Genomic DNA, 16,418 nt, shown 5'->3' with positions numbered 1-16,418 from the left:
GAAAATCGCGAGGGAGAAGTGTTTTTACAAGAACGTGACCATTTTGGGTTAATACAGTCTCTCCAATCGATGAAAATCGCGAGGGAGAAGTGTTTTTACAAGAACGTGACCATTTTGGGTTAATACAGCCTTTCCAATCGATGAAAATCGCGAGGGAGAAGTGTTTTTACAAGAACGTGACCATTTTGGGTTAATACAGTCTTTCTAATCGATGAAAATCGCGAGGGAGAAGTCTTGTAACAAGGACGTGACCATTTTGGGTTAATACAGTCTTTCCAATCGATGAAAATCGCGAAGGAGAAGTTTTTTTACAAGAACGTGACCATTTTGGGTTAATACAGTCTTTCCAATCGATGAAAATCGCGAAGGAGAAGTTTTTTTACAAGAACGTGACCATTTTGGGTTAATACAGTCTTTCCAATCGATGAAAATCGCGAAGAAGAAGTGTTTTTACAAGAACGTGACAATTTTTAGGGGCAATACAGTCTTTCCAATCGATGAAAATCGCGAGGGAGAAGTTTTTTTACAAGAACGTGACCATTTTGGGTTAATACAGCCTTTCCAATCGATGAAAATCGCGAGGGAGAAGTGTTTTTACAAGAACGTGACCATTTTGGGTTAATACAGTCTCTCCAATCGATGAAAATCGCGAAGGAGAAGTGTTTTTACAAGAACGTGACAATTTTAGGGTTAATACAGTCTTTCCAATTGATGAAAATCGCGAAGGAGAAGTGTTTTTACAAGAACGTGACAATTTTAGGGTTAATACAGTCTTTCCAATCGATGAAAATCGCGAGGGAGAAGTTTTTTTACAAGAACGTGACCATTTTGGGTTAATACAGCCTTTCCAATCGATGAAAATCGCGAGGGAGAAGTGTTTTTACAAGAACGTGACCATTTTGGGTTAATACAGTCTCTCCAATCGATGAAAATCGCGAAGGAGAAGTGTTTTTACAAGAACGTGACAATTTTAGGGTTAATACAGTCTTTCCAATTGATGAAAATCGCGAAGGAGAAGTGTTTTTACAAGAACGTGACAATTTTAGGGTTAATACAGTCTTTCCAATCGATGAAAATCGCGAGGGAGAAGTTTTTTTACAAGAACGTGACCATTTTGGGTTAATACAGCCTTTCCAATCGATGAAAATCGCGAGGGAGAAGTGTTTTTACAAGAACGTGACCATTTTGGGTTAATACAGTCTCTCCAATCGATGAAAATCGCGAAGGAGAAGTGTTTTCACAAGAACGTGACAATTTTAGGGTTAATACAGTCTTTCCAATTGATGAAAATCGCGAAGGAGAAGTGTTTTTACAAGAACGTGACAATTTTAGGGTTAATACAGTCTTTCCAATTGATGAAAATCGCGAGGGAGAAGTTTTTTTACAAGAACGTGACCATTTTGGGTTAATACAGCCTTTCCAATCGATGAAAATCGCGAGGGAGAAGTGTTTTTACAAGAACGTGACCATTTTGGGTTAATACAGTCTCTCCAATCGATGAAAATCGCGAAGGAGAAGTGTTTTTACAAGAACGTGACAATTTTAGGGTTAATACAGTCTTTCCAATTGATGAAAATCGCGAAGGAGAAGTGTTTTTACAAGAACGTGACAATTTTAGGGTTAATACAGTCTTTCCAATCGATGAAAATCGCGAGGGAGAAGTTTTTTTACAAGAACGTGACCATTTTGGGTTAATACAGCCTTTCCAATCGATGAAAATCGCGAGGGAGAAGTGTTTTTACAAGAACGTGACCATTTTGGGTTAATACAGTCTCTCCAATCGATGAAAATCGCGAGGGAGAAGTGTTTTTACAAGAACGTGACCATTTTGGGTTAATACAGCCTTTCCAATCGATGAAAATCGCGAGGGAGAAGTGTTTTTACAAGAACGTGACCATTTTGGGTTAATACAGTCTTTCTAATCGATGAAAATCGCGAGGGAGAAGTCTTGTAACAAGGACGTGACCATTTTGGGTTAATACAGTCTTTCCAATCGATGAAAATCGCGAAGGAGAAGTTTTTTTACAAGAACGTGACCATTTTGGGTTAATACAGTCTTTCCAATCGATGAAAATCGCGAAGGAGAAGTTTTTTTACAAGAACGTGACCATTTTGGGTTAATACAGTCTTTCCAATCGATGAAAATCGCGAAGAAGAAGTGTTTTTACAAGAACGTGACAATTTTTAGGGGCAATACAGTCTTTCCAATCGATGAAAATCGCGAGGGAGAAGTTTTTTTACAAGAACGTGACCATTTTGGGTTAATACAGCCTTTCCAATCGATGAAAATCGCGAGGGAGAAGTGTTTTTACAAGAACGTGACCATTTTGGGTTAATACAGTCTCTCCAATCGATGAAAATCGCGAAGGAGAAGTGTTTTTACAAGAACGTGACAATTTTAGGGTTAATACAGTCTTTCCAATTGATGAAAATCGCGAAGGAGAAGTGTTTTTACAAGAACGTGACAATTTTAGGGTTAATACAGTCTTTCCAATCGATGAAAATCGCGAGGGAGAAGTTTTTTTACAAGAACGTGACCATTTTGGGTTAATACAGCCTTTCCAATCGATGAAAATCGCGAGGGAGAAGTGTTTTTACAAGAACGTGACCATTTTGGGTTAATACAGTCTCTCCAATCGATGAAAATCGCGAAGGAGAAGTGTTTTTACAAGAACGTGACAATTTTAGGGTTAATACAGTCTTTCCAATTGATGAAAATCGCGAAGGAGAAGTGTTTTTACAAGAACGTGACAATTTTAGGGTTAATACAGTCTTTCCAATCGATGAAAATCGCGAGGGAGAAGTTTTTTTACAAGAACGTGACCATTTTGGGTTAATACAGCCTTTCCAATCGATGAAAATCGCGAGGGAGAAGTGTTTTTACAAGAACGTGACCATTTTGGGTTAATACAGTCTCTCCAATCGATGAAAATCGCGAAGGAGAAGTGTTTTCACAAGAACGTGACAATTTTAGGGTTAATACAGTCTTTCCAATTGATGAAAATCGCGAAGGAGAAGTGTTTTTACAAGAACGTGACAATTTTAGGGTTAATACAGTCTTTCCAATTGATGAAAATCGCGAGGGAGAAGTTTTTTTACAAGAACGTGACCATTTTGGGTTAATACAGCCTTTCCAATCGATGAAAATCGCGAGGGAGAAGTGTTTTTACAAGAACGTGACCATTTTGGGTTAATACAGTCTCTCCAATCGATGAAAATCGCGAAGGAGAAGTGTTTTTACAAGAACGTGACAATTTTAGGGTTAATACAGCCTTTCCAATCGATGAAAATCGCGAGGGAGAAGTGTTTTTACAAGAACGTGACCATTTTGGGTTAATACAGTCTCTCCAATCGATGAAAATCGCGAAGGAGAAGTGTTTTCACAAGAACGTGACAATTTTAGGGTTAATACAGTCTTTCCAATTGATGAAAATCGCGAAGGAGAAGTGTTTTTACAAGAACGTGACAATTTTAGGGTTAATACAGTCTTTCCAATTGATGAAAATCGCGAGGGAGAAGTTTTTTTACAAGAACGTGACCATTTTGGGTTAATACAGCCTTTCCAATCGATGAAAATCGCGAGGGAGAAGTGTTTTTACAAGAACGTGACCATTTTGGGTTAATACAGTCTCTCCAATCGATGAAAATCGCGAAGGAGAAGTGTTTTTACAAGAACGTGACAATTTTAGGGTTAATACAGCCTTTCCAATCGATGAAAATCGCGAGGGAGAAGTGTTTTTACAAGAACGTGACCATTTTGGGTTAATACAGTCTCTCCAATCGATGAAAATCGCGAAGGAGAAGTGTTTTTACAAGAACGTGACAATTTTAGGGTTAATACAGTCTTTCCAATTGATGAAAATCGCGAAGGAGAAGTGTTTTTACAAGAACGTGACAATTTTAGGGTTAATACAGTCTTTCCAATCGATGAAAATCGCGAGGGAGAAGTTTTTTTACAAGAACGTGACCATTTTGGGTTAATACAGCCTTTCCAATCGATGAAAATCGCGAGGGAGAAGTGTTTTTACAAGAACGTGACCATTTTGGGTTAATACAGTCTCTCCAATCGATGAAAATCGCGAAGGAGAAGTGTTTTTACAAGAACGTGACAATTTTAGGGTTAATACAGTCTTTCCAATCGATGAAAATCGCGAGGGAGAAGTTTTTTTACAAGAACGTGACCATTTTGGGTTAATACAGCCTTTCCAATCGATGAAAATCGCGAGGGAGAAGTGTTTTTACAAGAACGTGACCATTTTGGATTAATACAGTCTCTCCAATCGATGAAAATCGCGAAGGAGAAGTGTTTTTACAAGAACGTGACAATTTTAGGGTTAATACAGTCTTTCCAATTGATGAAAATCGCGAAGGAGAAGTGTTTTTACAAGAACGTGACAATTTTAGGGTTAATACAGTCTTTCCAATCGATGAAAATCGCGAGGGAGAAGTTTTTTTACAAGAACGTGACCATTTTGGGTTAATACAGCCTTTCCAATCGATGAAAATCGCGAGGGAGAAGTGTTTTTACAAGAACGTGACCATTTTGGGTTAATACAGTCTCTCCAATCGATGAAAATCGCGAAGGAGAAGTGTTTTCACAAGAACGTGACAATTTTAGGGTTAATACAGTCTTTCCAATTGATGAAAATCGCGAAGGAGAAGTGTTTTTACAAGAACGTGACAATTTTAGGGTTAATACAGTCTCTCCAATCGATGAAAATCGCGAAGGAGAAGTGTTTTTACAAGAACGTGACAATTTTAGGGTTAATACAGTCTTTCCAATTGATGAAAATCGCGAAGGAGAAGTGTTTTTACAAGAACGTGACAATTTTAGGGTTAATACAGTCTTTCCAATCGATGAAAATCGCGAGGGAGAAGTTTTTTTACAAGAACGTGACCATTTTGGGTTAATACAGCCTTTCCAATCGATGAAAATCGCGAGGGAGAAGTGTTTTTACAAGAACGTGACCATTTTGGGTTAATACAGTCTCTCCAATCGATGAAAATCGCGAAGGAGAAGTGTTTTCACAAGAACGTGACAATTTTAGGGTTAATACAGTCTTTCCAATTGATGAAAATCGCGAAGGAGAAGTGTTTTTACAAGAACATAACAATTTTAGGGTTAATACAGTCTTTCCAATTGATGAAAATCGCGAAGGAGAAGTGTTTTTACAAGAACGTGACAATTTTAGGGTTAATACAGTCTTTCCAATCGATGAAAATCGCGAGGGAGAAGTTTTTTTACAAGAACGTGACCATTTTGGGTTAATACAGTCTTTCCAATCGATGAAAATCGCGAGGGAGAAGTGTTTTTACAAGAACGTGACCATTTTGGGTTAATACAGTCTTTCCAATCGATGAAAATCGCGAGGGAGAAGTGTTTTTACAAGAACGTGACCATTTTAGGGTTAATACAGTTTTCCCAACATAGAAAAGTGGCGAGGGAGAAATCTTATAACAAGGACGTGACCATTTTGGGTTAATTTGAGTCAAATTTTAAAATAGGTCACTGCATACAGTAAAATACTAGATTTAGGAAGCAAAAAGTGATGAAAAGGTACAAGACACGGCAAAATCGTGAACCTTAGAGAAGACATTGCTGGACAGTTAAAGCTAAACAATTAGAAGACCTGACTTGATAGTGAAACTGCTTACTTACGAAATCAATTCGATAATGATTGCCTGATCAGATCTGCTGTATTCGAATGGGCCAACTTTCCATTTTCAGTCTCTGAAGACGACGATTCGGTTATCGAAACGTGCGTCAAATAGTCTCAGTATAAAACGAATATGTGAACATTTGAAACACACCCCGTATGTCCAATTGTTTTTCGTCGTAATAATTTGCATATCAACAATACACGAACGGTCCGCGAATAGAAAAAACACAGTCGTAATTGAAGTAATTTCCTGCGCGTAATTCAAATCCTTTCTGGAAATAACGTCGAATGTTTTAACCTAAAAGTACAACGAATTTTTTTTCGTAGAATAGGCAGTAAAGTCGAAATATTTGGAGCCGATTCAGTCCATTGTTTTGGTTGTTTTTTTTATTTTGGCTGTAACGTTTGACCCATTTTTGGAGTCGTCATCTCATTTGGTCGACCACAGCGTTGCTGGTCTTCGTAGGTCGTTCAGTCTCGTCTAAGCTTTGCTACTCGATAATTTATTGTTGATAACGAAGGATCAGTCTCGCCCAGAACAGAATCTAGTTCAGCTTTCATATTGGTTGGGCTAAAGCCTTCCAAATTCCAATTAACTAAAAACGTTCACTGTTAATGGCTGCCAAGCAAATACTAAACAACATGGCGGCTTCAAACTTGAAATATGTGATGTATAGGTTATGTACTTTCTAATACAGTGATATATGTCAAGCAACTACCGCCATCTCTAGGTCAAACCAGGTGTTAGGTTAGGTTATGTTAGGTTAGAACAGAAAATGTGAAGGAATGCAGTTAAAATCAAAAATATAGCATGGAAAATAGATTTTTATCACCTCGATAAGCTGTTGAAAACTTTCATCACCATGTTTCCACGATAGTTTGAGCGAACGCGTTCAAATCACGTGTTTTTGAGGTACCTCAATTGGAATTGAAAATTGGTTCGAACGCCTGCAAAAGTGTCTTGATTCTAATGGAGAATATTTTGAAAAACAATAAATATTTGTTTTTATTTGTCTATCTCAACAAATATTACGAGGGTTGCCACTTAATAGTCACTCTTTACGATATCGGGAATCCATTGTAGAAAAAAATAACCTACTTCTTCGAAATAGACTGTTTTTTATAAAAAAATGTCTCCTGTACCCTTTTATTTGGATGAAAATTATTCAATCTAATCGCTGACATGATAATTTCGAAGAAAAGATAGTGAATAGAAAAGGCGTTCTCGATAATATGGCCACAATAAAGATATTATCAATTTAACGACGCCTGTTGCCCGTGTTTTTTGTAGTTTCGAAATTCATCAGCTTTATCGCCACGTTTACCATTTTGCCGATAAAAACGGCGTCGTTCCCTTCCCGAAAGGGATGATACGACAAATACTAGGGAGGATTATGGAAAGAAAAACTCCAATTATGCCGAATATGCTGAAAATAAGCACAAAGATTCAAGAGAGAGAAAGAAAAATGCTTTATTGTCAAAAATTTGTTACAAAAAAACAAACATATGGTAGAAGAAACTTTATATATCGATTTGATTTCAATTGGCAAATGATTGTGCATTTTTTTGTATTGTAAAATATCGAGCCCTCAACTAATACTGAACGTGGAGTAGGTCCGCGTTCCTAAATGGACAGCCGTGCAAAGATCTTTCTGAAATTGTATAAACGTGCTTAGGAATTGGACAAACAAATTCAAAGATGATAAAGGAAGGACGAGTCGTAATTCTTAATCTTCTAAAAAGGTCCTAGCACGTTTTTAAATCCGTCTCTGTTCCTCGCAAGCACAATAATTTGCAAATCGATTCGTGATCGAATTATAGACCAAACTGAACGAGTTTGACAATGACATATGACACGATTCCCGCGTCATGTGTCAAAAACAGTGTTGCCAATAAGATACCAGCAAAAAAATCACTAGTTATCGAAGTAGATACATTGAAATTGAAGGATGTTCTATATAATAAACATTTATGGAAAATATCTGAAAGGAAGCGTCTGTACTATCAAAAATCGTTCCATTTGAATAGCTGAGAACCAAAAAAAGGACGTAAAGAAGCCCTATTCACCCTGACAAGCAATTATAATCGAATCTATTCCGAAAATTATTTATTATGATTCGGTCTGCGTAGGTCCGCGTTCCTAAATGGACAGCCGTGCAAAGATCTTTCTGAAATTGTATAAACGTGCTTAGGAATTGGACAAACAAATTCAAAGATGATAAAGGAAGGACGAATCGTAATTCTTAATCTTCTAAAAAGGTCCTAGCACGTTTTTAAATCCGTCTCTATCCCTCGCAACCACAATAATTTGCAAATCGATTCGTGATCGAATTATAGACAAAACTGAACGAGTTTGACAATGACATATGACACGATTCCCGCGTCATGTGTCAAAAACAGTGTTGCCAATAAGATACCAGCAAAAAAATCACTAGTTATCGAAGTAGATACATTGAAATTGAAGGATGTTCTATATGACATTCATTTATGGAAAATATCTGAAAGGAAGCGTCTGTACTATCAAAAATCGTTCCATTTGAATAGCTGATAACCAAAAAAAGGACGTAAAGAAGCCCTATTCACCCTGACAAGCAATTATAATCGAATCTATTCCGAAAATTATTTATTATGATTCGGTCTGCGTAGGTCCGCGTTCCTAAATGGACAGCCGTGCAAAGATCTTTCTGAAATTGTAGAAACGTGCTTAGGAATTGAACAAACAAATTCAATGATGATAAAGGAAGGAAGAGTCAGAATTTTTAATCTTCTAAAAAGGTCCTAGCAAGTTTTTAAATCCGTCTCTGTTCCTCGCAAGCACAATAATTTGCAAATCGATTCGTGATCGAATTATAGACAAAACTGAACGAGTTTGACAATGACATATGACACGATTCCCGCGTCATGTGTCAAAAACAGTGTTGCCAATAAGATACCAGCAAAAAAATCACTAGTTATCGAAGTATATAGATTGAAATTGAAGGATGTTCTATATGACAAATATTTATGGAAAATTTCTGAAAGAAAGCGTCTGTACTATCAAAAATCGTTCCATTTGAATAGCTGATAACCAAAAAAAGGACGTAAAGAAGCCCTATTCACCCTGACAAGCAATTATAATCGAATCTATTCCGAAAATTATTTATTATGATTCGGTCTGCGTAGGTCCGCGTTCCTAAATGGACAGCCGTGTAAAGATCTTTCTGAAATTGTAGAAACGTGCTTAGGAATTGAACAAACAAATTCAATGATGATAAAGGAAGGAAGAGTCAGAATTTTTAATCTTCTAAAAAGGTCCTAGCAAGTTTTTAAATCCGTCTCTATCCCTCGCAACCACAATAATTTGCAAATCGATTCGTGATCGAATTATAGACAAAACTGAACGAGTTTGACAATGACATATGACACGATTCCCGCGTCATGTGTCAAAAACAGTGTTGCCAATAAGATACCAGCAAAAAAATCACTAGTTATCGAAGTATATAGATTGAAATTGAAGGATGTTCTATATGACAAATATTTATGGAAAATTTCTGAAAGAAAGCGTCTGTACTATCAAAAATCGTTCCATTTGAATAGCTGATAACCAGAAAAAGGACGTAAAGAAGCCCTATTCACCCTGACAAGCAATTATAATCGAATCTATTCCGAAAATTATTTATTATGATTCGGTCTGAGTCCTAATTTGTTTTTTATCGATCTCGGAATTCTTTAGATCGCATGAAAAATCTGAGGTTCCAGCTTTTATTTGTTTACTCATATGAAATGTAGTGATTAAGAGTTCTATTTTTGAATATAGCGTGATACTACATCTTTTTTTTTAATTAATACGAGGCGCGGCAATAAAGTAGGTGATTTGGAAACAAATTCGGTAGACAACATCTTGTAGCGTCTGAATCACCGTTTCGTCATGATTAGTACCAGATTTTTTATCATAGTGATGATTTTAAAGTATTAACAACATCATCAAAATACAAATAATTAAAATTCAAAGTCGAAATACTTTGAAATAACGATCGATTAGACCACACATTTTTAAAACGGGCGTAATTCCATTTGTTTTCGATTTTGTAGTCCAAACAAAAACAGAAATCGAAAGATTAGCAAATTTAAAGTAGAAAATGTCGTATAAAGTTTTTTCGTCAGATCGATAGTTTTTGAGTTATTCGCAATTGAAAAGTACGATTTTTCGTCAAAAAAATAGTTTTTTACGTATAACTCTGTAACGATGCATTTTATCGAAAAAAGTGTAATGAACAAAAATGAAGCTCATAAAAAAACAAAGAAATCGAGCAAAAATTTAAGATCTTAATGTTCTACCTAAAGCAAGTTATAGATACTTGAATACTTGAATAGCTTTTGTTTTACGCATTTAACCTCAAATAACGGGAAAACGGTACATTTTTCAACAAAAAGTCATGAAATACTTTTTAAAGGGCTTAAAAAGACCTTTCGAATGACTAGTCGTAAAAGTTGTTTCGACTAAAACTTCAGTGAGATATGATGTAAAATAGTGGAAGTTAAAAAAAAAATTGCACTAAAACTAATGCCATTTCGTTGAAAATCAAAATTAAACTTATTTCTTATACCAAATACTTTATTTGGATGTTATTTACGACATCTGCAAATTTGGTTGACAAGAAATGCATAATTTTTTAAAAAAAACTAGCATTAAATAATTTTTTTTTTTATTTTTCTAAAAAAATTTTTTTTGTCATTTTTTAATGAGATACGAAAACAAATATACAGTCAAATTGAAGCATTTTTTATGACGATTATTTTGATTTTTTTATTTTTTTTGTAGCATAAAAATTGACGGAGTTATAACCAAATTAATGTGTCATTATCCACAGCCCTTTGACCCTTTATTTATAAAACGTGGAGAGTCTCAAGCCCTTTTAACATACATAGTCTTGTAGCCCTGAAAATTACCTTTAAAATGGTTTTTTGTAGGATGTCATAACTTCAAAATTAATGGAGTTACATAAAAAATAAAAATTTGAAATTTTTTTGTGGATTATAAAATATGAAAAAGTTTCAAAGTTTTGTCGCACGGATTTTTTCTATTGATACTAAATTACCTGTAGGTACATTTCAGAGTACCACGAGGTAAAGGGGTGGTTCTTAAGGGTTGAGGGGGTATAGACAATTAAAAATTACTTCAAGTAGAGACAAGAAACTTTAATACCAAAAAGAATGCAAAATCTAAAAGTTTGTAGTCATTAGATTTATTTTTATTTCATTCTCTACAAAGGGGTAGTTTTTAAGGGTTGAGTAATAAAAATCAATAACCAATTAAATTCTATTAAAATTCCATAAATATTTCACAGTAAAAATGAAATTTCAATGTTTTAAATCGTTAAAAGATTTTTTTCTATAATATTTTCATCAGAAGGGTAGTTTTTGAAGATTTTTTAGGGTTGATACCTCAAAATATATAAATTTTCTATTATAAAATATGTTAAGATATTTATACTGTATAAACGAAAAACATTTGAATTGAAAAAAAGTAGGAAAAACTATAATTTTGGTATTTTTCGATAAGGGGTGGTTTGACGCCATTTTGAGCTTGAATACCCGCACTATATTGAGTGTGAGTAGCTGAATGTGAAAATTAAGAGTCCTACTTTAAATAACGTAGCTAAACGAGCGCCAATTGCAGACCTAACGGTACTCAAATCAAGAAGTAAAAAGTTTTACACAATCTTAAGATTACAACCATTATTCCTGCACCACGAGGGTGGTCGCTCCCTGTTTGTGGCCGCAGTCTCCTCACGTGTGACAGGGATGTCGGAATAATATATCAGGCTTTGAAAAAACATGAAATAACCGACATAATTTTACAAAAATCATCACTTTTCACGAGGTTACAGTTCCTCGAGGTACTTCCTGGTACCCGGGGTGCTAAATGCATTGCCACAAACGGTTTTTGCGTCCGCAAATTGGTCGGTCGAAGAGGTCACTCACCAATCGGATCACAAAAGCGATAGTCGAAATGTCGACTCCCGTTTTGAAGCCATTTCCGCGGTCTCAATTTGGATACTCCACGCAACAAAACGCAACAGCGTTTTCGGTAATTTAAAATGGGTTTTGTTGTCCCTGGGGCTGAGAAGAAAAACGTTAAGTGAAAGGAAAAGACACCCGAAAAGGTAGAAGAAGAGAAAAACTTGTTAATTAACGATATTAAAAGTGTCACATTAAAAATATTAACGAAATTTGATGTACCTTTGGGGAATATCCGACTGATATGCATTAAGATGATTATTCGATTTTTCATTCGAATTTGGCGCGCGCGCTTCCTCTTATCTGACTTTTTGATAAATTGATACACGTAGAAAATGTTGGGAAAACCGAAAATCGATTACTGGTGTGATAGGCCGGTCTACGATATGTTGCAATTAAGTTTTACGTAAAATTAATTTACGAATGATGATAATCTTAAAATCAATGGTCGAAACGGTGATCCAAAAGCATCTGGGCGAAGTTAGAACCACGGTTCTGGATACTGTTCCCAATTTTACGTCACCAAGGTGAGGTTCTGTGAGGATTGTAGCGTAAAATATCGAGACTATTGGTTAGGAGTGATCAGATTTGGTCACTCCTAGCTGTGTTAAACAATCGTGAACGCTTCGCAATGAGTACCTCTTGAAAAGTACTTCTACAAGAAGGAAATTTGATTAGGTCGATCGCTGTAGGTAATCTGTATACAGGGTGATGCTTTCAAGTGTAGATGGAGTGTTGATTTTTGAGGTTATTCTTCTTTCTTCATCATTTGAACTATCCACTTCCTTCTTGGTCTTCTTCTTGATGGTACTTCCTGCTTTTAACATTTTTGTACAGCGGAATCTGGTTAATTGTGATCTCAAGAGACCAAGCCATATGTACCAATTATAGAGGGTTCCAAATTATCCAGTTTTCCAATTTCCAGCCCAAAACGGCTGTGAGGTTTCGGTTTTTCCTTCGTTTTGGGCTTCCCGGTCGCTGCTTCCTAGTGGGGCCGCGCGTTTACGTTCTCAACTTGTTCGAAAACGTCTTCGCGGGCATCGACGTTATTTACTTCGAGGAGTTCCGCGATTTCCCGTCTAGGATATGACGCGCCAAAACGACTGCCGCGGTTTCGGTTTTTCCTTCGTTTTGGGCTTCCCGGTCGCTGCTTCCTCGTTGGGCCGCGCGTTTACGTTCTCAACTTGTTCGAGAACGTCTTCGCGGGCATCGATGTTATTTACTTCGAGGAGTTCCGCGATTTCCCGTCTAGGATGTCACGCGCCAAAACGGCTGCCGCGGTTTCGGTTTTTCCTTCAGTTTGGGCTTCCCAGTCCCTGCTTTTTTCGAGAAAAGTTTTTAGACAAAAGTATACTAAAAATTTACGTAGATTTCAAAAATGTATCAATATAGAGAGTGTTCTATTCAAAATAACAAAATTACATCCATCTTTGAAAATATTTTAAGTTAAAAAGATCGTATCCGAAAACCTAAACCTAGAAATTTTCATTATTTCACTTACTAAAGGATTTCTTCATATACAGATAGTTTTAACTCGTCGTGGGACACCCTGTATACGTTCGACATGTTTCGCAACAATGTGCGAGCGACGAAAAACGGAGTGTTTCCATGATAACCCGCATGACATGTGAGGATTTACAATTCTGATCCCCGAGTAACGACAAAATATGAGAAACTCGGTCGTGGAAGGAACATGGAATGGGTTTTTAGAGGAAATATATGACGCGGGATTAAGTAAACAAAATTTATATCTCATCTTTCATTCGATATTAAATGTTAGTAATATCATATCTGATCTTAAAAGACAAAAAAAATCGCAGGAAATACCAAATACATCGAACAAAAATTTGTTTGTACTTTCGTATACACTGCAATCCAAAGGATCCATTGGGAGGATGATATTGGACCTTAGAGCTCTAAGGATAATCTCCAGGTTCATCTCTAGACTGAACTGGACACGTTTTCCAATTGTTCAGATTTCTGCTTGAAAAATGCTTGATGTACAGTCCTGGGTCCGTACGGTCCTGTTCCAGCTCCGTCTGCTGTTTTTTTATCACTCCCTGTACCATTTAATGGCGTTTCTATTCATTTCTTGTATGCTGTTATGAACCCAATTATTTCTACAGCTAGGTATTGAGGTAAACATCTTTTCAAAGCTAAACTTTTTCCATGCATCATCATGAGGCGTACGCCAGGTTTGGTCATTATTTAGGGTCGATTTTTCTTTGGAGAAACACAGTTTTATTTCAGTTTCGGAGCAGATAAATTTTGGAGTACATGTGGCAATATTGAGGTGTACGGATTGTAATATATTCCGAGCTTTCGAATACTTATAGTTTGGGAAATCGACATCCAAATCGTGGCTTGATTGAAATGTTTAAATTTAATATTAATTTCGTTTCAGATCCAAATAGGAGTAACGACTGAGCCCGGAGCTGGGAATAATACCAACGAACCAACAGATGGCGGAACGACTTTCGGAAAATTAAAGCAAACCATCTCGTCATCTCTACTTACCGCACAAGATAAAGGTAAAAATAATATTAATGGTGAAAGATTTTGAAAAACATAAATATTTGCGTGATTTTTCGTTTTTTGTGGAAAAACAGGACTTTTCGGAAACAACAACCCGGTTTTTGGTAGATTACGTATGAGCTGATTACTCAGAACTAGACTTAGATCACATTTTTTGGACGTCGCATTCAATTTTCGATGTTTTCAAATATAAAAAAAGATTTACAAAACTTTAAAACTTTATATTTCTTCTAGATGGTTAATTATATAATTACGCATTCAATAGTTTGTCAAAAAATACTGTGGCAACGCAAATAAATGCCTTACAAGTACCTTCAAGTTCGATAATTTCGAGGTTATCTCTAATATATGACTTAAATCGCATTTTCCGAACGTCGCGTTCAATTTTCGATGTTTTCAAATATAAAACATGATTGACAAAACTTCAAAACTTTATATTTCTTCTAGATGGTTAATTATATAATTACGCATTCAATAGTTTGCCAAAAAATACTGTGGCAACGCAAATAAATGCCTTACAGGTACCTTCAAGTTCGATAATTTCGAGGTTATTTCTAATATATGACTTAAATCACATTTTCCGAACGTCGCCTTCAATTTTCGATGTTTTCAAATATAAAACATGATTTACAAAACTTCAAAACTTTATATTTCTTCTAGATGGTTAATTATATAATTACGCATTCAATAGTTTGCCAAAAAATACTGTGGCAACGCAAATAAATGCCTTACAAGTACCTTCAAGTTCGATAAATTTGAGGTTATCTCTAATATATGACTTAAATCGCATTTTCCGAACGTCGCCTTCAATTTTCGATGTTTTCAAATATAAAAAATGATTTACAAAACTTCAAAACTTTATATTTCTTCTAGATGGTTAATTATATAATTACGCATTCAATAGTTTGCCAAAAAATACTGTGGCAACGCAAATAAATGCCTTACAGGTACCTTCAAGTTCGATAATTTCGAGGTTATTTCTAATATATGACTTAAATCACATTTTCCGAACGTCGCGTTCAATTTTCGATGTTTTCAAATATAAAACATGATTTACAAAACTTCAAAACTTTATATTTCTTCTAGATGGTTAATTATATAATTACGCATTCAATAGTTTGTCAAAAAATACTGTGGCAACGCAAATAAATGCCTTACAGGTACCTTCAAGTTCGATAATTTCGAGGTTATCTCTATTATATGACGTTAATTGTTAAGAATTAAGTGCGACGAATACAAACTCATAAATTTCAATAGTGTGGACAGCAAGAATCCTAAAGTACAATTTTCAAAGCAGAAATCTCCATGAATTATCAAATTTAAGTAAAAAAATTAGTAATGAAGCTGTGAGATTGTTCAACTGATGAATAAGAATAATAATAAACGAAATTATTGAACACAAAACTCAAAAAAAAACTTGTACACTCATCTACATGAAAAAACTGCGAACCTAACCTCAAAATCGACCATTTTTGAGTACATAACCTCAAATTTCGAATGTATCGTAACCTAACGTTGAAATATATCTCGTTTCTAGATTCTTTTTTTATAGAATTAGATGTTTATAGTCATATTGTAAAAAATAATGGTCAATGTATTATTATAGTGATTTTAAATGTTATATTATTGCGTTTTAGTAACGAAAATGGCCCCTAGACCTTCTTTAATACCAGACGTTCAAGAAACGATCATCCCCAACGAAGAAAAACCCTCAACGGATACCGCCGCTCAATCTCAGACCGCTTCTTCGGCGCCCACAGCGAATAAAAATGAACCGGGTAAACCTCCAAGTAGAGCCGGAGCTTGCCGCGTTTGTTTGAAAGCTTTCAAGCAGGACGATTTCAGTAGGACTTGCGCAGAATGCACGCAACGAGTTTGCGAGGACTGCGCGAGTTATAGCAAACTCAAGGAAAACGAGGATCCGGCTGATTGGACCTGTAGCGTTTGTAGAAGGTGAGTTATCTCCACGTCTTTACCCACAATTATACTTTTAATGTACCTTGATAGAAATAAAATGAATTATCAATATTAAATTAATACAAACGTTTATCATAACCTCAAATTTAGAAATATTTATTCAAGGATTTTGATGAAATGTTTACCAAAGCTGGTGTGATATTTTTTACGTAATAATAATGAAAATCAATCCGTTCCTGCGGTTTATTTATATTATTAAATGACTTAAGTCGAAGAAATATAATGTAAACAAACTGCAGGACCGGA

The 16,418-nt window shown here is 35.6% G+C and overlaps 1 protein-coding gene across 1 annotated transcript in view; it reads left to right on the top strand.

Annotated features, from left to right (window-relative positions):
• Positions 1-16,418, top strand: part of LOC130899400 (regulating synaptic membrane exocytosis protein 1) — a 66,657-nt gene that overhangs the window by 10,812 nt on the left and 39,427 nt on the right. The window contains exons 3-4 of the mRNA XM_057809318.1: positions 14,065-14,191; positions 15,833-16,148. Of these exons, the coding sequence (XP_057665301.1) occupies positions 14,065-14,191; positions 15,833-16,148 (443 nt within the window). The remainder of the gene's footprint in view (positions 1-14,064; positions 14,192-15,832; positions 16,149-16,418) is intronic.

This window comes from Diorhabda carinulata, chromosome 11 (genome assembly GCF_026250575.1).
Source record: "Diorhabda carinulata isolate Delta chromosome 11, icDioCari1.1, whole genome shotgun sequence".
Classification (NCBI taxonomy): domain Eukaryota; kingdom Metazoa; phylum Arthropoda; class Insecta; order Coleoptera; family Chrysomelidae; genus Diorhabda; species Diorhabda carinulata.
Note: the sequence above shows the minus strand (reverse complement) of the source record. Positions and strands in the feature narration are given on the sequence as shown.